Source organism: Ixodes scapularis, unplaced genomic scaffold (genome assembly GCF_016920785.2).
Source record: "Ixodes scapularis isolate PalLabHiFi unplaced genomic scaffold, ASM1692078v2 PGA_scaffold7__128_contigs__length_106722199, whole genome shotgun sequence".
In the NCBI taxonomy this organism is placed as follows: domain Eukaryota; kingdom Metazoa; phylum Arthropoda; class Arachnida; order Ixodida; family Ixodidae; genus Ixodes; species Ixodes scapularis.
Window position 1 is genome coordinate 57067537 of NW_024609882.1, and position 25451 is coordinate 57092987.

At 47.1% G+C, this 25451-nt stretch overlaps 1 protein-coding gene across 1 annotated transcript in view; it reads left to right on the plus strand.

The window, feature by feature from the left end:
• Window positions 1–24558, plus strand: part of LOC8042739 (sodium- and chloride-dependent glycine transporter 1) — a 134787-nt gene extending 110229 nt beyond the window's left edge. The window contains exons 9-14 of the mRNA XM_042286579.1: window positions 2182–2419; window positions 17945–18073; window positions 19747–19846; window positions 21929–22038; window positions 22146–22310; window positions 24385–24558. Coding sequence (XP_042142513.1) covers window positions 2182–2419; window positions 17945–18073; window positions 19747–19846; window positions 21929–22038; window positions 22146–22310; window positions 24385–24558 — 916 coding nt within the window. The remainder of the gene's footprint in view (window positions 1–2181; window positions 2420–17944; window positions 18074–19746; window positions 19847–21928; window positions 22039–22145; window positions 22311–24384) is intronic.
• The last annotated feature ends 893 nt before the right edge of the window (window positions 24559–25451 follow it).

Consider the following 25451-nt stretch of genomic DNA (forward strand, 5'->3'; position numbering starts at 1 on the left):
GCATTTTACGAGAGTGGTTCATTGTGATTTCTGAGGTTTAATCGTTCCTACAATCAATTCTATTCTCATGAGTTTAGGATCTCTAATGCTCGCACCTCCTCTCACTTAATAATAAAAATAATAATAAGTCGTTTCATTTACATTAATGTACACCAATGGAGGACACAAATGAAAAAACCTGTGTCGAGACAACTTGACAGGTTCTTGACCCCCTATTAAAGAAACAGAGCTCGTAGCCGCGAAAGTCAATACAAAAGAATAACAGAAATAAATTATAAAATCATAATATGAGCACTTAGTACAAACATAAATGAGCACCCTCTTACCGTTTTAAGAAAACGTCAAGAAGTTGAGAGAAAAAAGTTCCTTCAACATCAATGTTTTTTTTGTTTTGTTTTTTTGTTCTTTGTTTTTTTTTATTTAGACAGTTTAGAAGTTTGGGAAGTGTGAACTTAAGCATCACACATCTCCATCGCAAAAGGACAAATCCTTCGTAAACTATATTCACCAATATTTTGAAGACCTTTGAATAGCAACATTGCTTTCACGAGTATCGATGTTTTTAAGCACTTTTCGCCTCATAAAAGCTGATCAATGAAAACATCGAATGGCAACGTTGAAAAGCTGATCAATGAAAACAATATTTCTTATCAAAGTTTACATTTTTTCCATTTGAAATGTTTCTCTGGGACTCGGCCTCAATAATTTAACACGGGTCACTGCCGAACGCTGGCCCCGCCCTCGCGTGCACACTTTACCGCGTGTGCTGACCTTCGTTAGGTAACGCTGAAGATTCAGAACCGCGTCTTTGGGACGCATATTGAACGTACGTGCTACGTCAGTGTTCGGCTGAGAGTTGTGTCCTCACTAGCTGAACACGACCCCCAGCCTAAGACCATAGAGTTATTATAATGTACGCTAGAGGTTCAACTGGCGCTAGTGTCTATGCGACTTCCGTGACGCAAATTGAAGCAGACAGCAACCAGTCTACTTTTGCGGTGCTCGTGTGCATTTCTATGGGAAAACGAGCATGCATTTTTCCTCTTCGCCGGAAAATAACACGGAACACTTTGGTTATTTGGGTCGTACCGAATAGTATGTACCTTGATTAACACTGTGAAAGTGTAATTGCTTAAGTTAGCGCATTTTTATTCATCAGTGAACGATGTTTATCTTCGCTACATTTCAATCCCAAACGTGTGTTCCGCAGCAGGTGTGTAAAAACAAGCGACGATTCAAAGCAAAATTACAATCGAAACGAATATAGAGTGGGTTCAAGGCTCGCCAGCATTCCGGTGACGATTGTATATTGATAATATGCCAGTCCTGTCACTATATAAAAATGATCCCGTGGTGCATGAGCGGATAAAAACCTTCAAAACGTAGATAATAAAGTCCGTGGGCTATGAAAGGTGTCTCTTCGTATTGTTTTCTCTGCCGGACGGCTTTTATCGCGCACTTGTTCTCAAAGATATCGAGCGCTCGGGTGATATTTTGAACGTAGAACAAGCAGCTTCGCTCAGGGCAGAAAGAATAAAGCGGTACTTACTTATTTAAAATCGGAATGGATTACGTGGCCTTCAATTTATTTTGATCGTACATGCACTGCGAGTTACTGATCCAGTGTTACTGCGTAGCTCTTGCCGCCGCTCTCGATTTTCCCGATGTCCCCCGTTCGTTTGGCATGTATATATATCCCCCATGCTGTAAATCGCCGACGCCGCGTTCGCGCTAACAGTGTCCGACAGTGCACATAAATACACGTACGAAGCCGTTTTAGCACCGTTTTTAATGCGATGAATTCGTAAGAAAAACGCCGCAACTGACCAATTCTTTCGTCGGCCTGACTGAGAAATGTTCAAAACTACCTAGTACGTACGAATTATTTGGGATATTTGCTCTTACGATCGAGCGCAGAGAGAAAATGCACTCGCTTTTTCCCATAGAAATACATTACCGGAAGTCAATTTTCGACTGGTTGCTGTCTGCTTCAATTTGCGTCAGCACACTAGCGCCACTTGAACCTCTAGCGTACATTATAATAACTCTATGCCTAAGACTGACACAGCGGTCATTTGCAATCAGTACTACATGCTGGCCTTCGGTAGATGACGTAAACATGTCAAGCACTACGACCTCGTTACATGGACGTTGTTCGACCGCGCCCTCCGCCCTACGCAGGGACTCCCTGATCGTGTCGGTGAGCAACGTGCTGACGAGCATCTTCGCGGGCTTCGTCATCTTCTCGGTGATCGGCTACCTGGCCCACGAGCTGAACGTGGAGGTGGAGCACGTGGTCGACCAGGGGGCGGGGCTGGCCTTCATCGTCTACCCCGAGGTGGTGGCCAGACTGCCGGTGGCCCCGCTCTGGGCATTCCTCTTCTTCTTCATGCTGCTCACGCTCGGCCTAGACAGCCAGGTGCGAGAACCTCACTGTTAGCCTCGTATAGACCTCTTTCGTGTACTCTCGTCCCCAGCAACCTAATAGGCGTGGTGACGATTTATTTTTTATTTTTTTATTATTTTTTTCGTCACCCTTACCTAATAGTGAAGGGTGACGAAAAAATAATAAAACAGTTCAACCTGTAAATAGTAAAAAATAGAGGGGAGGGAAAACGAAAATTTGTTATGATTACGCTTATATTCTAAATGTCTTCTATTGGCGTGGCGACGGCAAAACAATGTTTTCGCCCCATACTGGAAGTGACGACAATTCAAGATGGCGGCCCCCTTTTGACCACCAAAACTGGGAGAGGCAGTACGAAAGAACAGGACAGACAGAGAATAAAGCGATGGCAGCGCCATCGCTTATCTGCAGGCACTTTGCGAAACTTTGCTTTCTCATTACTTTTCCGGAAAAATATCGTAAGTTCGTCGTCTCCTACTGCCCCCGCCCCGCCCCGCCCCGCCCCGCCCCCATTTTGGGGCCGGTGTTTAGCTGACTTTGGTTGTAGATTGTTTAACAAAACTTGGGTGTTACTTAAATCAAAATGGCATGACCTAGCATATTTACACAGTTCCAAAATGAGCATTGACTCGTGTGTTTAAAAACCTTGGTTTTCGTCACGGTTAAAGAGGCTACTGAACAAAATAAAACAGCGCTTCTACAAGACTGCCACGCTTTATCAGTCTGCAGATGCTTGAGAGAGACACAACCAATGTGAACATGCGTCTAAACTCGAAATAAATAACCCCAAAAAACGAATTTTTATAATAAGGATTCTTAGTAAAATTATGAGGACCAACCTGAAAGAGTTCTGAACTGTTGTTAACTTAAAATAGGATAAATAATTTTTCCCTTACACTGATCGTTCGGAAATGAGATGAGCACTGCTGAGACATGTAAACAGTTCGATCTGTATTTCAACGACGTTTTTTCCTCTTCCAGATTTTTATCCAGATGTTATTGTTTACAAAGAAATTACCCCATTAACCTTCTACGCATCTCGCATTATGAAACTGATTGACGACCTACCTTCATACTCGGCACCATGCCCTGACAAAATATTATCGAAGCTTCTCAAACTTTGTAAAAATGAGTGCTCATCTCTTCTTTCCTTGATTTTTCAACAATCTCTAGACTCTGGTAAAATACCCGACGACTGGAACCATGCTGACGTAATTCTAATTTATGAAAGTGATTCTAAGAATGATTTTTCTCACTATAGACCGATATGTTTGACAAACGTGCCCAGTAACCTCAAGAAACATATAGTATTTTTATACATAATGAACTATTTATGCCCGCACAACTACTTCCTTCTAAACTAGCACGGTTTCCGATGCTCCCACTCCTACAAAACACAGCTTTTTGTGTTTACTAATGAGATGCATGAAAACCTGCACTCCCGCACAGAAATGCACGCCATCTTTATCAATTTCCAAAAAGCCTTCGACAAAGTGACTCATCACCTTCTCATGTTAAAGATTCATTAATTGAAAACAGACCCTTTTGTAATTGAGCGGATTTCAAATTTTGTTATTAACCATACACAAAGCGTTAATTATATCGATAAAGATTCCCCAGAACAAAATGTCAAATCGGTTGCGCCTCAGGGAACCGTGCTAGGTATGTTACTGTTCCTATTATATGTAAATGACTGGTCAACTTGTATTATGTCCAAAATTAGACTATATGCCGACGGCTGTGTGATCTACCGGAAAATAAAAATACTGGAGTATTGCGCGCTTTTGCAGAACGACTTGACATATCTCGAAACATGGTGTGAAGAGTGGCAGGTGAAAATCAATGTTTCCAAAACAAAATTTCTCAACTTTTATACCAAGCGTACATCAACACAGTCCAACTACATCATTTTCAACACGATTATTGAAAATGTTCCTGCATACAAATATCTTGGGGTCCACTTCACCTCCAACCTTTCATGGGAGCCTCACAAAAAATATATTATTGCAAAGGCTAACAAAACCCTCGGTTTCCTGAGGCGACACCTCTACCTTGCAACATGGAACACAAAGCTGATCGCACATTCATCTCTCATTCGACCCAAGCTTGAATATGCATCTGGCATCTGGAATCCGCATCAGTCATATCTAATCAATAAGCTACAACCCATACAAAACCGAGCTAGCTAGTCGCTTCATACTTCGCAACTACACTCGCACAAGCATAACAGCACTAAAGCATCAACTTAAGCTTCCACTTCTTGCAGACCCTGGGAAGATGTCACAGTTGATTGCCCACCATCAGTTGTACTATCACTCGTCATTCAAAAATATAAGTATTGCAGAGCTGCCAGTCATATCTCGGCACGCACAGACAACACACGGAAACTTCATGTCTCTACTCAAAGAACTAGCATCTACAAACTTTACCCCTTACAGCTGTCTATTACCGACTGGAATTCACTCCCCGATAACATAGTAACAATAAAAGAGCCCAGCCCATTCCGAGCACCACTTCGCACTCTTCACAACATGTATTCTAACCTAATTTTTTTTATATGGTTTCTTTGTGAGTTTTGATATATATATATATATATATATATATATATATATATATATATATATATATATATATATATATATATATATATATATATATATATATATATATATATATATATATTGTAGCGAAGACGACGCTGTGCGATGGGACCGGGGAAGAAGACAACGCTCGCGCGCGCCCTTTTTTTTTTATTCTCGGCTAAGAGGCTGGGCAGACGGTAGTAAAAGCGGACCTGTCCTGACTCCCACCGCCTGGTCTTCCCTGTACGCTACAAGTGGTGGAGGTGCGGGCTTCCCCACCTCCCTCGACGTCAGCCGTGGAGCTGAGAAGCCGAGCCCTCACATCGACAACACCAATGCCGCATCCCTCTGTCGGAATGAATACCACCACAACTTCCACGGCCACCCAAGCCGACACCACGGCCCCATCGGTACTCACCGCTCGCCAACGTGAGCCTCCCTTATTCTCCGGAGTCGGGGACGCCGACGTGGATGACTGGATTGACGCTTACGACCGCGCCAGTCGATACAATCACTGGAGCGATGTCACTAAGCTGACCACCGCGGTTTTCTACCTATCCGGTGTCGCAAAACTGTGGTACCTCAACCACGAGCAAGAATTTGACAGCTGGGCGACATTCGCTACCCGCCTTAAGGAAGTTTTCGGAAGACCTACAATCCGACAGATTGTGGCCGAGCGAAAGCTGTCCTCGCGGGCCCAGCAGCCAACGGAAACCTTCACGTCCTACATCGAAGACGTGCTGGATCTTTGCCGCCGAGTTGATATCAACATGACGGAACCCGAAAAGGTCCGTCATCTTTTAAAGGGAATCGCCAAGGATGTTTTCCAAGTTATCCTCGTGAGTAATCCAACCACCGTTAGCAAGATTGTGGAAATCTGTCAGCAGTTCCAAGAACTAAAAACCCAACGCTTAGCCTCAGCCGCTACAGTACAACGTCTTCCTGAGGTGAGCAGTATATCGGGGCCATCAACATATATCAACATCAACAGTTTGCGCCAGCTCATCCAGCAGATTGTTCGCGAGGAAATTTCGCAAGCTCTTTAACTCACACAGCCGTCAATTACACCAACACAATCGGCACTCCGGTCCCTCGTCCAGAACGAGATTGCGTCTACCGTGCCTATATCCTCGCCGCTTACAGCACCGGCACAGCCCATGCTGCCGACCTACGCAGAAATTGCTGCTTCACCTCCAATGCTCCGACCTCATTATCCTGCTGTAACCATGCCATACGTACAACCCTTTGGATACACTCAACCACACCAGCAGGCTACTCGCCCACAGCTCTACAACCGCCCTACCTGCTATTACTGTGGCATACCAGGACACGTTATGCGCGTATGCCGTCGCCGCCAAGCCGAAGAGTCTGCAAACGCCCATACAAGCATCACTGCGGACCCCACCCATTATAACCAGACTCCCGGATACACCCGGTCAAACTCTCCAACCACAAGGTTCGCCGGTAGTTCACCGGGATTTTCGCGTCCACAGTCGCCATCACCGCAACGTCACCGCTCAATGTCCCCTATGGTCCCATCAGGGTCCACTGCTCCATCACAAGGGGGAAACTTTTAACCGCAGCTCCTGAGGCACCAGCTGCGACATCTTCATACTGCTCAAGTCCTCATCAACCCCCCTCTAACGTCGTCGTAATCCAAATTGAAAGTCAAAACGTACAAGCATTAATTGATACAGGCGCCTCTATTTCCGTTATGCGCTTAGATCTCTGTCGACGCCTCAAGAAAGTCGTGACACCGTTTGAAGGTAATCTCACAACTGCAGGATCAAACTTACTTAAACCCGTCGGACTTTGTACAGCACGGATTATAATACAGGGCCTATTATATTCAGTTCAATTCGTCGTCCTCTCATCATGCACACATGAAATCATCCTTGGCTGGGATTTCCTTTCTATTACTCATGCAATCATTTTTTGCGAGAATTCACAGCTTTCCCTCCAGGAGTTGCCTGATGACGACCAGCATGTTTCTGCGCTGGTAAACAAAGTACGAGCATCAGAAGACACTGTTATTACGCCTCGAAGTTCATCTTTCGTTCTCATTAATTGCTGTTCACTCTCACCGGGAGATTACTTCATCACGCCCACTTCTGCCTTATTGGAAAAAAAAGGTTTGCTCGTCCCACGTGGCATCGCCCATATTGGCCCAGTGTCGACGTACATCATAATCAACGTTACACCCGAGTCCACACTAATACCGGAGCACACAGTTCTAGGCACCGTAACATTGGCGACTGACATCAATATCATTGCTCTCAACGACACACCCTCCTCGCAACCGTTTTCCCAAGATCCTATCAAAGAAAATGATGCTTTCGATCGCCTTCCGAATACCATCGATAGGAACCCCACCGGTCATCAAAGAGCACAGATGCTAAGTCTCTTAAAATCGTATCACAAACTTTTCGATCTAAATGACCTACCTTTAGGCACAGTTTCAACAGCTGAGCATACGATAGACACGCAGGGTCATAGTCCCATCCGAACACGTCCTTACAGGGTCTCAATGAAAGAAAGAGAGATAATAGAGCAACAAATGACTGAAATGTTGCAAAAAGAAGTAATCAGAAGGTCTTCAAGTCCTTGGTCCTCTCCTGTGGTCTTAGTAAAGAAAAAGGACGGCAGTATTCGCTTTTGTGTGGACTATCGCCGCCTCAACAAAATCACGACCAAAGATATGTACCCCATTTCACGAATTGATGACGCCTTAGATAGCCTCCATGGCGCTGAATTTTTAACATCGCTGGATTTAAAATTGGGATATTGGCAGATTCCAATGAATTCAACTGACAAACCCAAAACCGCATTTATCACGCCAGACGGTTTATACGAATTCAATGTTATGCCGTTCGGCCTATGCAATGCCCCGGCCACCTTCGAACGCCTGATGGATACTGTTCTTCGAGGATTGAAGTGGCAAATCTGCCTTTGCTATTTAGATGACATTATTATTTTTGCACCAATGTTCGCAGTTCATCTGGAACGTGTGGCCACAGTTCTATCGTGCATTGCAAACGCGAATTTAAAACTAAACACCAAAAAGTGTCACTTCGCAGCGAGAGAAATCAAAGTGCTAGGCCACGTAGTATCGAATAAGGGTGTTCGACCTGACCCGGACAAAATTCGAGCTGTCACCGAATGTCCTATCCCCAAAACAGTTAAGGAGCTTCGCAGTTTTCTAGGTCTTTGCTCATATTTTCGGCGGTTTGTCCAAGGATTCGCAACCATCGCCGCCCCCTTACACGCGTTATTAGACACAACAAAGCATTTTCATTGGACTCCAGAGTGCCAACATGCCTTTAATCAGCTCGTTGCTCGTTTGACACAAGACCCAATCATGTGTCATTTTGACCCCTCAGCCCCCCCTGAGATCCACACTGATGCCACTGGTTACGGGATAGGCGCAGTCCTGATACAACGAAAATCACCCCAACTTGAAAACGTCGTAGCGTATGCTAGTCGCACCCTCTCGAAGGCTGAACGTAACTATTCGACAACTGAAAAAGAATGTCGAGCAATTATCTGGGCTACTGCCAAATTTAGACCATACCTGTACGGCCGGCACTTCAACATCATCACGGACCATCACGCCCTTTGTTGGCTCACGTCATTAAAGGACCCCTCTGGACGTTTGGGACACAGGTCACTTCGACTACAGGAGTACGACTTTTCAGTGACACATAGATCCGTGCGCAAGCATCAAGACGCCGACGCTCTTTCACGTTGCCCTCTACCGACGATCGAAACTCAAGACGACGACAACCCCATCACATTGGCTTCTCTCTCTCTCGATACGGTGGCACAAGAACAACTTCAAGATCCTGGTACTGTCGCCCTCGTGCAACATATCACAGGTACATCCACTTCCGACAACCGCAAGTTTTGCAAACGAGCGCGACATTTTTCTGTTCGAGATGGCCTCTTGTACCGCCGTAACTACTCCACCGATGGTCAGCGATGGTTATTAGCACTTCCTCGGCAACTTCGTATGAATGTGCTACAGTGCTTCCATGACGATCCAACGTATGGCCATCTTGGCATCTCGAAGACCTACCAACGTGTACGTGGCTGATATTACTGGTCCGGCATGTATCGCTCCATACAAAAGTATGTTCGTTCTTGCCTACTCTGCCAACAACGGAAACAACCGCCCCAGCAGCCGGCTGGCTTGCTACAACCCATACTTGTTCCCGAGAAACCATTTGAACGAGTGGGAATTGACCTGTATGGTCCTCTTCCCCAATCATCGCAAGGAAACCACTGGGTTGTCGTCGCCATTGACCATCTGACACGCTACGCTGAAACTGCCGCCCTGCCCCACGCAGATTCTCGCGAAGTTGCATCCTTTATTTTACATAGTATAGTACTGCGGCATGGATCTCCTCGCGAGCTACTCAGCGACAGGGGAACAGTTTTTCTATCCCAAGTTGTCGAAAACATTCTAAGAGAGTGTAATGTTATTCATCGTTGCACGTCCGCCTATCACCCCCAGACCAACGGCCTTACGGAACGTTTTAATCGCACACTTTTAGATATGCTTTCCATGTATGTCTCCCAGGACCACGACAACTGGGACCGTATGCTACCTTTCATCACTTTCGCCTACAACACCGCCACTCAAGACACGACACACTACTCCCCTTTTATACTCGCATATAATCGCGAAGTGTCATGCACACTGGACACAATCCTACGTTATCGACCAGATGTTACCGAGCATACCACCTTTGCCGAAGATATGAACCGCGCAGAAGAATGTCGGCAGTTAGCTCGTTTTCGCACATCTGAGCATCACAACCACGAAAAGCACCGTTATGATGATCATCACCGTTCCGTAACCTACAACAACGGTGATTTGGTGTAGGTATAGATGCCCATGAAACAGCCTGGACTTTCTTCGAAACTTCTTCGCAAATATCATGGCCCTTACAAAGTCCTAGAATCAACGTCACCAGTCAACTACAAGGTGGAACCCGTCCCCCCTCCCAGCGATCGTCGCCGTCACCATCGAGAGATCGTTCACGTGTCACGGATGAAGCCCTACTTCTCCTCAGACCCCCCCAACTCCTTCTGCCAGGATGGCAGCATCCTGATCGGGGAGAATTGTAGCGAAGACGACGCTGTGCGATGGGACCGGGGAAGAAGACAACGATCGCGCGCGCCCTTTTTTTATATTCTCGGCTAAGAGACGGTAGTAAAAGCGGTCCTGTCGTGACTCTCACCGCCTGGTCTTCCCTGTACGCTACAATATATATATATATATATATTGTCACAGGTGGTGACCAATAAACAAGAAATAAACAGGAATAAATAAATGTTTAATGTGGCGAACTTGTGCCAAAAATAAAAGGGTACAAAAGATAATAAGAGAGCGTCGCGGGCGTCGAAGTCGGCGTAACAGCAGAGTCGAACGCTGGGGCGAAAACTGACTCCGCTCGCCTTGCGGGATCCCATGTACCCTCGTGGGTTTCTGGACCGTTCGGCGTAGAAGGTTCGGTGTGTAGGACATTCTAACCTCGAATCAGCAAGACGGTTCTCGAATTCACTAGAACATCAAATTACACTGTCAACAAAAATGTGTAGTCGCGGCCAGGAATCGAACCTTGGCCTTCTGCGTGGGAGGCAAGAGCGATAACCGTTAGGCCACGCGCGCGCTGCCTACTTGGCCAGCTGCGCGCGCGGCATTACTCCCCCCTTTAAAAAGTGCATTGTCCCGATGCAACCCAAAAACAAAACGAAGCAAATAAACAGAACGGTAAACTAAAGGGTCATGACTTCATAAGGTCCACAGTCCTATCGAGCGTAATACGGCTTGAGTCGCACGACGTGGACGACCTCAGGTCGTGGTGGGCGGCGTGACGATGTTCGTGTTCCGTCGGGCATCACCTCGTAGTTTAGCTCGCCGAGGCGACGAAGTACCTTGTATGGTCCAAAGTACCGTTTCAGCAGTTTCTCACTGAGGCCGGGGCGACGGATGGGCGTCCACACCCACACCCTGTCTCCGGGCTGGAAGTGAACGTCCCTGCGACGAAGGTTGTAGCGGCCCGCGTCGACGCGTTGCTGGTCTTGAATCATGAGTCGGGCGAGCTGGCGGACTTCTTCGGCGCGTTGAGCAACCGCCTGGGCGTCGTCACTCTCATTGTCAGATGGCTCATGGGGCAGCATTGCGTCCAGCATGGTCGTTACCTTCCGACCATGTACCAGCTGGAAAGGTGTGAATCCAGTGGTCTCTCGAACCGCCGTATTGTAGGCGAACGTGACGTAGGGCAACACCTCGTCCCATGTCTTGTGCTCAACGTCAACGTACATAGAGATCATGTCGGCGATTGTCTTGTTGAGTTGCTCCGTCAGCCCGTTGGTCTGCGGGTGGTATGCGGTGGTACGACGGTGGCTGGTGTGACTGAGCCGGAGAATTTCTTGGGTCAGCTGTGCCATGAACGACGATCCGCGATCTGTAATCAGAACTTCGGGAGCGCCGTGCCGGAGGACAATGGAATCGAGGAAAAACTTGGCGACTTCAACCGCAGTCCCCGAAGGAAGGGCTTTCGTTTCTGCGTACCGCGTGAGATAATCTGTGGCAACGATTATCCAACGGTTTCCCAGGGTCGACGGCGGAAAAGGACCAAGTAGATCCATTCTGATCTGCTGGAACGGTGCAGTTGGCGGAGGAATTGGCTGCAGGAGACCTGCCGGCTTCGTCGGCGGTTTCTTGCGTCGCTGACACTCGTGGCAGGATCGGGTGTAGTGATGGACGGTTTTGGGGAGCTTGGGCCAGTAATACTTTTCACGAATACGGGCCAATGTCCTGCTGTATCCAAGGTGTCCGGACGTCGGGTCGTCGTGACATGCTTGAAAGATCTCCTCTCGAATGTCGGTCGGGATTACCAGCAGCCACGGCGAGTTGTCCCCGAAGTTCTCTTTGTAGAGTACACCTTGTCGAATGGCGAAGGTTGGCAGGGCTCGTGAGAAAACACGGGGCACGGTACTCACGCGCCCTTCCAGGTGCTCCACTAAGGCGCGCAGCTCCGGATCGTCTCGTTGACGTCGTGCCATGTCATCGGTGTTCATTGCCCCTAGGAAGCACTCGTCGTCATCGTCGTCGCTGCTGCCGGGAGGTGTTTCGACAGGGGCCCTGGACAGGCAGTCAGCGTCGCTGTGCTTGCGTCCCGAGTTGTAAACTACAGTCATGTTGAACTCTCGTAGCCGGAGGCTCCTTCGAGCGAGGCGTCCTGACGGGTCCTTGAGGTTCGCAAGCCAGCAGAGCGAGTGGTGGTCCGTGACTACGCGGAACGGGCTTCCGTACAAGTACGGACGAAACTTCGTAATTGCCCAGACGACCGCAAGGCATTCTTTCTCAGTCGTGGAGTAGTTTCTCTCTGCCTTGGACAGTGTCCGACTTGCGTAGGCGATGACTCGCTCGGTGCCTTCTTGTACTTGAACTAGTACCGCGCCAAGTCCGGCGTTACTTGCGTCAGTGTGAATCTCGGTGTCCGCATCCTGATCGAAATGTCCAAGAACCGGAGGCGTCTGGAGTCGTCGCTTCAGCTCGTCGAATGCTTGCTGCTGTTCCTCGACCCATTCGAACCTCTCGGCGTCCTTCGTGAGGTTTGTGAGTGGTGCGGAAATCCTTGCGAAATCCCGAACAAAGCAACGATAGTAGGCACAAAGTCTAAGGAATCTTCGCACGGCCTTCTTGTCTGTCGGCGCTGGAAATGACGCGACGGCGCGAGTCTTCTCTGGGTCGGGGCGAACGCCTTCATTACTAACTACGTGACCTAGAAACTTCAGTTCGTCATAGGCGAACCGACACTTTGACGGCTTGAGGGTGAGTCCGGCGGTCCGTATGGCTTGAAGAACAGCACGGAGTCGTCGCAAGTGCTCGTCGAAGTCGCTGGAAAACACTACGACGTCATCGAGGTAGACGAGACAGCTCTGCCACTTCAGTCCTGCCAGTACGGTGTCCATGACACGCAGGAAAGTTGCTGGCGCCGTGCATAGTCCGAAGGGCATCACCTTGAACTCGTACAGCCCATCCGGCGTGACGAAAGCTGTCTTCTCTCGGTCCCGTTCGTCGACTTCGATCTGCCAGTAGCCGCTCTTCAAGTCCATCGATGAGAAGTATCGAGAGTGGCGCAGCCGGTCTAGCGTGTCGTCGATGCGGGGAAGTGGGTAGACGTCTTTCTTCGTCACCACGTTCAGCTGCCGGTAGTCCACGCAGAACCTAAGCCTTCCGTCCTTCTTCTTAACCAGTACGACTGGGGAAGCCCAAGGACTGCTTGATGGCTGGATTATGTCGTCGTTCAGCATCTCTTGGACTTGCTCCTGGATCACCTCCCTTTCTTTGACGAAGACTCTGTACGGCGATCGACGCACAGGGCGCGCGTCGTCCTCGGTAACGATTCGGTGATTCGCAACGGCAGTTTGGCGCACCCTCGACGACGTCGCAAAGCAGTCGCGGTACTCGGTGAGGAGGTTAATCAGCTGCCGTCGTTTTGGGCCCGGAAGCTTAGGGTCAATGTCAAGCTGCGCTGGCGACTTACTGCCTTGCTGAGGTGGTGATGATTCTTCAGCGATCGCGGCGATTTCGGCGGAGTTCCGAAGTTTCTCGACGTGGCCCACAGCAGCACCTTTTGTGAGGTGTTGCGTTTCATTTCGGAAGTTCGTCACGAGGACCACAGTCCGCCCATCCTGAAGTTCAGCTACTCCTCTTGCGACGCCTATTCCTCTTCCCAGGAGCAATTGAAGGTTGCCTTCCCGGACAACTTCGCCGCAGGTCGCTGTATCGGCCACGACGGGTATGACAACACTTGATCGCGGTGGCAGGTTCACGTGGTCGGCAGCGACTCGGATGGCGGCTGACGCTGTTTGGGGTTTCTCTAAAGGTGGCACAGGGGTTCGCAGCGTCAATCTGTTTTCACGAAAATCGATGACGGCGCCGTATTCAGACAGAAAGTCCATGCCGAGTATGACGTCCCTGGCACAGTCTTGTAGAATGACGAATTTCACAGGGCACGTTTCCCCATGGATCGTGACGCGAGCGCTGCATCTTCCGACTGGTGCGATGAGATGCCCTCCGGCGGTTCGTATTTGAGGTCCATCCCACGGCGTCGTCACTTTTCGCAGGCGGCGAGAGAGCCTCCCACTCAAGACTGAGTAGTCCACTCCGGTGTCCACGAGTGCCGATGCGTCGAGGCCGTCAATAACAACGTTTAGGCTGTTGGACACCGTTGCAGGGACGTGGGTACGATGCTGGGCGTCGGTAGAGTGGGAGCGCTCCGGCGTTCTTGGAGGCTGTTTGCTTCCGTCGTTTTCGGCAACGTCACCTCCAGGCGTTGCCGCACTTAGTTTTCCCGGCGACGCAGGGGAGATAGGCTCTCTCGGCGGGGTCGTTGCGCTGGGAACGCTGAACGTCGTGGCGATGGGGAGCGGGCTTCACGGCGGAGAGACGACATGGGGAGGGCGAGCGTCGGAGGTACTCCTCAATGTCGCGAGGGTGTTCGTTGTATCTTGGGCGGGGGTCGCTCGGGTGGAGCCCGCGCAGCCCCAGTTGTCTGTAGGGGCATCGACGGTAAATGTGGCTGGCGTCACCGCAGTGATAGCACAGGGGTCGTCGATCCGCTGTCCTCCACACGTCGGTCTTTCGTGGCGCTGCCTGTTCTGGGTGGGCGTGCGCCCGATCTTCCTGGCGTCGGGGAAACTGCGGCGCTGGAGGTTCACGTCGGGGTGGCGCGGTGTACGGGTGAGCAGGGGGCGGTGGTCGTCGGGTAGCTGCGGCGTAGCTCAGTGTCGGTTGTTCGGGAGCGGCGTTGACAAGAGCTTGTGGCTGCAGCGCCTTCTGAACTTCTTCCCGGACAATCACGGCGATTGAGGGCGAATCCGGGCTTGCGGCAGCAGGAAGAAGCTTCCTGATTTCCTCCCGCACGACGTCCCGGATGATGTCGCGGAGGTCCGGGCCGGTGCAGCTGGAAGTCGAGAAGGCAGCGACGCCGGGAAGTCGCTGGTAATGGGAGGCCCGTGCGTGAAGGGCCCGTTCGATGTTTGTGGCTTCCTTGACGAAATCTTCGACGGTGGCTGGGGGGTTGCGGACAAGGCCTCCGAAGATGGTCTCTTTCACCCCTCGCATCAGGAACCGCAGCTTCTTCTCGTCAGGAGCGTTTGGGTCGGCGCGGTTCATGAGGCGGAGAACGTCCTCGACGAAACTTGTGACGCTCTCGTTTGGCCCTTGGCTTCTTGCTTGAAGAAGTTCCTCGGCCCGCTGACGTCGCTGCTGGCTGGCAAACGTGCGTCGAAGTTCCGTCTGGAAGTCTTGCCACGACGAAATTGACGCTTCGTGGTTCTCGAACCAGGTGCGTGCCGTCCCTTCCAGAGCGAAGTAGACGTTCTGAAGGCACTGCTCCGGAGTCCATGCGTTATGGCGAGCAACTCGTTCGTAATGTTGCAGCCAATCTTCAACGTCCTCGTGGACCTCCCCGTGGAATGGCGACGGAGTCCGGGGTGCGACGGGAAGGTATACGACGGCGGCGGCGGACGGGTTCTGCGACGACTGCTTGTCCATCGTCGGCCTCGTTGGCTGCCTGGTCCGGGGTGGCAGAAGTCCGTGTTCCGGGGGTAGACCTTGGGTGCGGCGACTGGATCGTGTCTCGATCTGGTCTTCGCTCGGTCCTTGGGAGGCTAGGTCCGGACTCGCACTGCGGGAACTCGGAGGGGAGCGCTGCACGGGCATGCGGGTACCCCGCACCTCCACCAAAATGTCACGGGTGGTGACCAATAAACAAGAAATAAACAGGAATAAATAAATGTTTAATGTGGCGAACTTGTGCCAAAAATAAAAGGGTACAAGAGATAATAAGAGAGCGTCGCGGGCGTCGAAGTCGGCGTAACAGCAGAGTCGAACGCTGGGGCGAAAACTGACTCCGCTCGCCTTGCGGAATCCCTTATGAACCCTCGTGGGTTTCTGGATCGTTCGGCGTAGAAGGTTCGGTGTGTAAAACATTCTAACCTCGAATCAGCAAGACGGTTCTCGAATTCACTAGAACATCAAATTACACTGTCAACAAAAATGTGTAGTCGCGGCCAGGAATCGAACCCTGGCCTTCTGCGTAGGAGGCAAGCGCGATAACCGTTATATATATATATATATATATATATATATATATATATTTGTTCCCCGTCATGTAAAGCCACCTGAGGGCGATTTGAGGTTGCAATAAATAAAATTGATGAAAAAAATCTCGTGATGTTCCGTTGTATTTTAATAGTAAAAAATGCCAAGCATGATTATAAATGTCCAGTTTTCCAGGATGCTGGGGGGCGCATAATTTGACTTCGCGCCATAGAAAGGAGATCTTAAAAGCTCATTTAGTGCACCTATGAAAGCAATGGTAAGTAAACTTAAGCTCTTCAAAGAATGTGAACAGAGCGACGCATGAACAGCGGCGCTTTCGTAACAACGCGTGTTTACACCTTTGTCAAAAATCGCAGCACAAATAAGTGAAAAGGAAATTATTAGCTCATAAATTGGCTGCACGTAAAATTTGCCTCACCATGGCTTCATATATTGCAGATGAAAACCTACCTCAGGATTATATATTTTTAAAACTTTTATAGGTCCGTAAAATTGTGACTAACTTCACTTAAAAAACAAAAAAAAAACAAAAAAAAACTTCTGCGGGTATATAAGTACTATATAATCACAACTATTTTCGTCTTAGTTGTCGAGAAATCCTCTGTACACTCCTATATCCACAGAGGATCCCCCAAATACTATAAGCAGTGTCGCCTGAGTATCTGTCCCGAAAAAAAAAAGCAATACAAATAGCCCTTTTTTTTTAAAAGATTAAAAGAAAGGTTATAAGTAGGGTGTGTACTTTCCGGTGTTTATTTGTGAGAAAAATCGGCGGATGTTTTTCGGTGTTTATATATTTTCAAAACACCGGTGTATTTCGGTGGAACGTCTCACGACGAGGCTAAAATCGGTGATTATCGGTGAAAAAAAGGCGATTGATCAGAGACAGAGAGTTCCAATTTTATTCACATAGTTCATACACTTCTTCTCTAGGAAGCAACTGTTTCTCACACTTGGTTATTATAGTCGATGCAAGCATACTTTCATGCTTGCATCTACACGCAAGGAACGTGCTGCCCTCATGGCAGCACGTTCCTTGCGGTTTGCAACCCGCAAGTATGAAAACACACGGTCCTGTACGACACGGACGTTGGCAGTGTCTTCCAGGAACAACAGCAACCTCTGAATACATGGCTTGCACCAACATCACTTGGCCAGACACAATGAGGAAAAGGCACGTTAGAGCCTATCCTCCAATGCGTTAATTTTTCCACAAAAGGGGGCCTTGGGAGACACAATAGGGGAAAGGCATTGAGAGCTTAGCTTCCACTGCGTTCACTAGACGCTTTTGACCCCCAGAAAGGAGGGCGGACTGACGCCACCTGCAAGCCATGTATAAACACTGGAAAAATGCAGGATCCACGAGATAACACGTTTGACGAACCTCTACGGGGAAAGGGTTTCGCTAGGTCGGAAACTAGCAACGACCGGTGTTTTTCGGTTTTAACCACGGCGAAAATATCAAACCACCGGTGTTTTTCGGTTTTAACCGATTTTATATTTTAGTCACCGACGGATGTTTATCGGTGTTTTTCGGTTAAAACCGGAAAATGCACACCCTAGTTATAAGCGCTTCTGAATTAATTAATCGTACGATATGTTATTTAGCGCAATATTTTGCTTTCGTCGGGTATTGCTTTGTTTCAATGGTTGTCTACATTTCAACAGCTGTAATGCACTGAGTAGGTTTTACTAATGAACGCACAAAAGGCTCTGGCTGCATGCCAAGCACTTTTTTTGCTTTCGACGGTTCTGGTTGCGTGCCAAGAAAATTGAAGATTCTTATTGGTTCACCTTTTTTCGTTGCAGTTTGCCCTTCTGGAAACCGTGTCGACGGCGCTGTTCGACAGATTTCCCAACCTCAGAGAGCGCAAGACTCTGGTGGTTCTCGCAATATCGGTGTTCGGCTACGTGGGTGGCCTCATCTTTACAACCAGGGTACGGCCCCATGAGACGTACTGGTGATACAATGCAAATAAAAGAGAAAGTTAGTACTGACAGTCACTACAGTGACAGTGAATGCATAATACAGACGCGCCTCGCTGCAAACATTTACAATCATAAATATTTCGATTCCTCAGGATGAAACTGTATTTCGCTAGAAGCAGGAATTCAGCTAGCGATTTAGCCTTACTTCACTGCAGGAACCCTTCGATCATCCACTATACAGGGTGTCTTTCTTTAGGCTTTACAGATTTGTTTTTAAAAAAAAGCCGGGAAAGCCTATACTAATGCAGTTTGTGCAGGTGAGTTATACGGCCGGGGAAACATAATATAGGTGGCTAATCGTCACGATAATTCGAATAATTAACTAACATGTATTGACTAACTATTAATGAATAAAAAGAGATATATGGATACAATTAAAAAGTTGCTAAGCGTCATCGAAAGCTACTCAATCAAAAATTTTTAGAAAGACCGAGCACGTTGGGAGCGCAGTTTACGCTGTAGTTATCACTAGTGCAACAGGCACAAGGCTGGGGTGAAAAAAAGCGGACAAGGGACGCAAAAACCGCGCGCGCGCGCTTCATAGCACCAAATTGCCTTGCTCCTGCTCCACGAGTGGTATATTTAGCGCCCCACCGTGCTTCCAGCATGCTACAAGTCTTTAGAATATTAACTGATTTCGTGAATTTCGATGACGCTCAGCAAGTTTATATTTAGAGCCACATGTTTATTTTCAGTGTTGAAAAAGTTAATAAATATATTTTAGTTAATTAGCAACTGCTCGTTACGATTAGCCCCCTATACTATACCCCCTGGCGGTATACTTCACCTGCACAAACCGCATTAGTGGAGCTTTCACGGATTTTTTTTTTTTTTTAAACAAATACGCTAAGCTTAAGAAGGAACACTGTATTTCGAAATTATCTCATTATAAAATCACAATTATTTTTTATTTTGCTTTTGAATATGTTTCGTTGATTTCTCTGTATTTCTAGTTTTGTTGTACTCGTTTCGCCGCTCCCTATTGCAGTCGGTTTTATCACAATGTCTTCTGTTGGAATTCAAAGGTATTGCAATCTCTTCTATCAAGAAAATTTAAAAATCTAGGTTGATCTACGTCATTTATATAACATATGATAATCTAAATATTTACGTTATCAAAACACTAAAGACATTATATAACGCATATTCTAGGTATCCCGGAGGATTCTAGTTTAAAGCTCTTCATCATGCAAGAATTAATTTATTTTTTTTTGCTCTATTCATATAACGATTTTCTTGCAAAAAGATTATTGCATATTGGTTTGCAATACCTCAGTACCTTTGTAAGACAAAAAATCACAACTTTTTCGCGTGACATTTATTCTACCGTTTGTACTGTTTTTATATCGCGGGTGTTTGTGACCCGGAAATAATGTGCTCAACTTCAAAATCCACAGTTCTTGGTTTTAGTTGTGTTTTTACTGTGATGTTCAAATATAATTACATCTGCACAATGCGCGCTAAGATTTCAGGTTATCTGTCCTACTAAACCCGTTCAATGGATCCCCTCATCTCATATCTGTGAAATAGGCTGTCCTTTCTGAAACGCCTATTATCAAATCTGCGTATTGATACCCTGCCAAGAATCACAATTCCAAACAAAACTCTATATTATCTTGCAGGCTGGAGTACACTGGTTGGAACTCTTTGACAAGTATGCGGCGAGTTTATCAGTGCTCGTCATTGCCATAGGAGAATGCACTTTGATATCCTGGTACTACGGTAAGAACTGCTTTTCGTCTTCAGCATAAATTTGCTCCCTTCGAAAACTGTTGCTTATCGCTGAAAATCATAAATATATGTTTACATCACGAAGACCGCAATAATCTGCTACTTTTAACTTTACCACACTCTAAATGGTTTATTGTTGAATGCAGCTTATGGTTCCACAATCTCCCACAAGAATCCTACAGCAGACACCTTTCAAAGTGCGTGCCATCTAGTAGCCGCTGCGTCAATTATCTTAGTCGACCATTTTTTGGCACATGGAAGCTCTGAAGGTGACATGACATCACCAGAGGTAAAGCCAGAAGTGCGGAGTAACACGCCCCCAGCGATGAGCAAAACCACAGCCGTTTTGGTCGCCCCCAGAAGCTTCCTACCTCCATGGTTTGGCACGTACTCCGAGCATCTATCGAACACGAGGGTGACTTCAGCGTGAACTCGGGTCAGCTGGCATCGAAAACGTGTGCTGGGTCAGCGTCCAGCTTAAGCATGTATCCAATCATACACTTCATGTCCGATGGATGGATGGATGGATGGATGGGTGTTAATGGCTATGCCCTTTGTAATTGGCGGTAGCTTGCACCACCTAGCCTGAGTCTAAAAACAAACGAGAAATGGCGACCGCCATTGTTGCTCGATGGACTGTTGAAGAAGTGTCTAGTGCAAGTTGCACTATGCGGAACACGAACAGTGGGCGGCTGATGAGTTCATTCCGTTCGAAAATATTGGCTACCTTAAAATCATAAAAGCAGAAAGCTAAGAAATATTTTAAAATTGCGAATATATTGTGAAATCAAATCAACCAACGACCGGTAGAATCGCCTACATATGGGGTACTGTTTTCCTTATTGTTCTAAGTACGACCGCAGCTGACGCTGTAATTCGGTGGAGTCAATCATTCAACGCCAAAAGTGCATCGTCACGGCGCCCGCCGCCCTGTGCGTTCCCCATCACCGTATAAACCAATCACACAAAGAAAGCTCGAAATCGCGACGCACTCACTGTACATCATTGGCTTTGACTGTAACAGCAAAGGCGAGAAAGACGACGAGCGCCGTGACGGTGCACTTTTGTTGCTGCTTGATTGGCTCCATCGGATGGTAGCGCCAACTGCGGTCGTACTTAGTGTGAAACGGAGTATAAACTTGATGACCCGTTTATATATATATTTTTTTTTGTCATCTGTATGTCACATATTATTAATGCGAAAGCGCTAAATGTCCCATCGAGCGAAGCCGGCGTTGTCTGCAGCAGCGAGAAACTGCACCTAAATTCCGTCTGTAGCAGCGAAAAAAGGCACCTCATTTCCCATTGGCTGAACGAAACGGCACCTAATGGCCTATTGGCCAAAAGCACGGCAGCGCAGACGCTTCGTCACAGAATCCGGCGGGGCGTTCAAGTTCAAAGCGGACGCGCCTCGGAAATAATACACAAAGAAAAGCACAGCAACGCAGAGGCATCGTCACGGAAGCCGTGGAGCCGGCGAGAGTGCCGCGCCTGCGCAGTGGGGGGCGTGATGTCACCGCCGGAGCGCCGTGTGAAAAAGAAAGACGTCAAATTTGGGGGTTTTACGCGCCAAACCTACGACGGGCATCTGGCACGCCCCAGCGGAGGACTGAGGATTAATTTCGACCACCTGGGGATCTTTTGACGTGCAACCGAAAGCTCGGTTACACGGCGCCTTCTCCGCAATAAGCCTCCGACATATTGCGGGCACCTCGGTCGGGATTCGAACCCGCCACCTGGGGATCCGTAGGCCAGCGCTCTCGCCTCGAAGAAAAAGAAAGACGTGACGCTCTGCTTGTAGGAATGCGCTGCGTCTAGAAATGCTTTCGCATTCCTACAGGCAAGTAGTCTTAAGTGTCTTCATTTTTTTTAATATATAAATCTTGATAAACACCAACTTGTTTTTCTTTATTTCCATCAAAAGGGGCCTCCTGCGTCACAGGGTCTACATAATCAGAAAAAAGATAATAATTTACTAGCTCTAATATTTGCTATTTACCAATAAAAGTACGCGATAAATTCCGGTCAAATAAAGAAAATAAATGTGCCACCTTGTTATTTTTTTTTCTACAGGGGCCGAAAAGTTTTTGTGTGACATTGAAAAGATGATTGGATCTCGATCGTACGCTTGGACTCGATTCTGGACTGTCATGTGGAAGTATTTCACTCCAGCAACGCTCGTGGTACGTCCTGTTTTAGCGACTCAAAGCATTATTCGCACGCACTATACACTGAACATATAGGCATTCAGTATAAAAACCATTTATTAATTTTTTTTTTTGGTGTGCAGTTCATCTTGATCTTCAATATCGTGGAACATTCCCAAGCCAAAGGGACGAACTACCCTCCCTGGGCTATAGGGGTGGGATGGACCATCGTGTTCATACCCATTGCAGCCATCCTTATCATCATGATCATCAAGCTGTGCTCTGTGCCCAAGGGAAGCCTATCCTACGTAAGTCCTGCTTGTTTAGTGTTGTCCCGTTTTAGATATGTGAACCTAATCTGAACGCAAACATTTCTCCCTTTTTGTAACAGTGCTATATAATTGATCCATACTTTGGTGGCCTCGTGCTCCTTCTTAAAAACCAACAATATCGAAGCTATCGCCGTTCAGAAGGCTGATATGATTTTTTAAGAAATAAGACAAAAGGATGTCAGGAAGGTATTGGTGAAATCTAAACGTTATCCTACTAAACAATCCAATGAGGACACAAGTTTCATTCATAAAATGTCATGCATAATTAACAATGGAACGTGTGTGCGTAACAACAGTAGATCATTTAATTATCTTAACGTATTTTAAACTCGCTGACTTTCTCTTTCTGACCTCAAAAAATGTGAAATCCGCATTAGCGCAGTATGAATTGCGGTGCGAACCCGTGTAATATTAACACCAAACGTGTCCCGGTCGTTTTTTGTTTTTTTTTTCGGGGTTTGGACCAAACACATGGAGAATTTTTTTTTTCTTTTACTTCATGTTGAATGTTTTTAGTCTGGAACAAAGACATTACAAACGGAAACAAAAACGCCCAAAACCAAAACAAAAATATTATACTGCAACACAAACCCAAACCTTCAAAATGGCTACCCCAAACTATAATAAATATATCCGCAAACATAAAGAAGATAACTCCAAACTATAGCTAAAAAAACCCTAAAATCGTTGAGCTACAGAACCCTAAAGTGAAATAGATATATCAAACTGGAACAAAGCAATAACAAACTGAAAAAAAAAATCCTGTTCAACAATGATGATGATGATGATGATGATAACAATATTATGTGTTGGCAATTTTATTAACGCAAAATCAGATTAAGTTCCCCCTTAAATAAAGCGCAACTCGCATCTTCTGGAGACTGGTGACGGCTGAAAAAGTCAGCCTGGTCCGGGATTCGATTCCGGGGCCTCTCCAAGACTAGCGGAGAGCTTTACCAACAGAGCTAACCAGGACATAGACGTCAGTAGAGCAAGTGGGTGGTAGCAGTTGCTACTGGTTTTGGTCGTAGCCGCAGTAAGTGGGAAATCAGACGTCAATGGTTATGCTCCTGTAATATGGGATCCTGAGCAAGCCTAGATTATAAGTAACATCATTCATGTCCCTGCAAACCGTGTTGCTCTTTTCATTTGTTCTGACTACTCTCCATTTTCCAGTCTCACCGCATTAAAAATCAAACTGAGTTGCAAGACCTATCACGCCGATGTAAACCAGCCCGTCTGTCATTATTTCACAAGCTCTATCACCCTGCCTCACTTCACGACGATTTTGTTTAAAACTTTCCCCATTTTCTTTCTACGTCGCGATCATTCATTTAAAGTAACGCGCATCACATGCCACTCATCTAGTTATCCACGATCGTTCCTACCACAAACCATAATCGACTGGAACAACCTATCGACTCACATTGCAACTAAACTAGATATGTCTAACTTCCAAGAGCTTGTGCGCATTTATTTAGCCTTATTTTTATACTAGGCAGGTACTTATCCTTTTTTATTCCTTGTTCCCATATTGTCTTTGTATGTTTTTGGTGTATTTTCTGTGTACTGTGATATATTTGCTTGCTCCCTCTCCTTCCCCCCCCCCCCCCCCATGTAATACCCTCCTACAGAGGTCCTTTAGAGGTATTTCGAATAAATAAGGAAATAAATATTTACCTTGAGGAGATCTCCTAGATGTCATTACATCTCGTTCCATTTACCAATTCAGCAGTGCGCAAGGTTGAGAACCCTTACAAGAGTGCACCCGCTGGCCCACCCTCCAGTAACTGTAGACATATACATATTCTCGTGTAAATGCTTGAAGAAAAAAAAAGAACAGGCTACGAGTTTGAAACAAGGCACATGCCAATCTGGCCCCCCTCCGTCCCGACATAGCGAAGGACACAGCTATGAGCACACGACAGCAGGCGCCCCGACTCATCAGCGCGGAAAGTGTACCTAAAAAGACAGGGGCTCAGTACGCAAACCATATACGCGTAGCAGTTCCCTCCGTGCAACTAGCCAAGCAAACGCTCTTCGGTTACAGCGTGTGGCGGTATGCATGCGGCCCACCGAAGATTGGGGCCCAGCCCAGCAGCAGCAGGCGCTCCGTCCGGACATCGTCGACGAGAACGGCAGTATCAACGGAGGCCTCGGCCGCGAAAACTCGTTCGACAATCCCTCCTTCAACGTCACGTACACCTTCGAGACGACCATATGATGACTGCGAGACCTCTGCGCCACCTTGCGGAACAAGGCACGGCGCAGCCAGTGACTCCTGCAGGTCTCGGGATGTCGGCCACACATTCAGCCTTGCTGAAGAGGACGTTCCTTGGGCGAGTTCAGCCTCTACTCTGAAATCATGCAGCAACCGTTGTGCTACGTGAGTGAATCGTGACGTCAAGACTGTCTCCGGTCCTTCCGGAGGTTAACCAGCAGCTGACATGCGGCGCTTCGTACAGCTGCTGAACGGAACTAATGAATCGCAGCGACTGACCTGGGACTTAAGAACAGTGCTCGTTTGCTTAGGATGAAATTGGATTAACGTTTAATTGCCTGCTTTCATTTGTGCCGCAGCTCTTGGCTGCAAAGTTTAGGATATCTGCACTTTCTATTGTATGTAGTGTTAGCTGATGGATCAAAAATGTCTGTAGGATGGTTTCTAAGTATGCACCCGTAAATACTAGCTCGATGTTATAATGTTAAATTGAGTAGCCTGCCGTACATATCAAACTTGTTTCACCACCAGACGAATCGTAAATTTGTTTAAAGAAACCCAGATAAATACAGCGACAACCCTAGAAAAAATACAGAATAGTTTCGACAATAACAGCGTATTTTGTCAGAAATCCAAAGTCATTAGTAGATTAAATATAATTTCTAAATAAGAGTGCCGTTACCATTACTGTAATGCCTCGGATGGTTCATTGTTCAAGTCTTTTTGTATTTCACGAACCAATTTATTTGCGTACTTTAGGAGTATCTTTCCGGCACGTTCAATTACTGAGTGGACGTGATCGGTTAACTGCTGTAATTATGCACCTCTTATATGAATTTAAATTAGATTTGTTATTTTAATATTGGGGTATCAAGCCTAGATACCCTCGCGGCTTC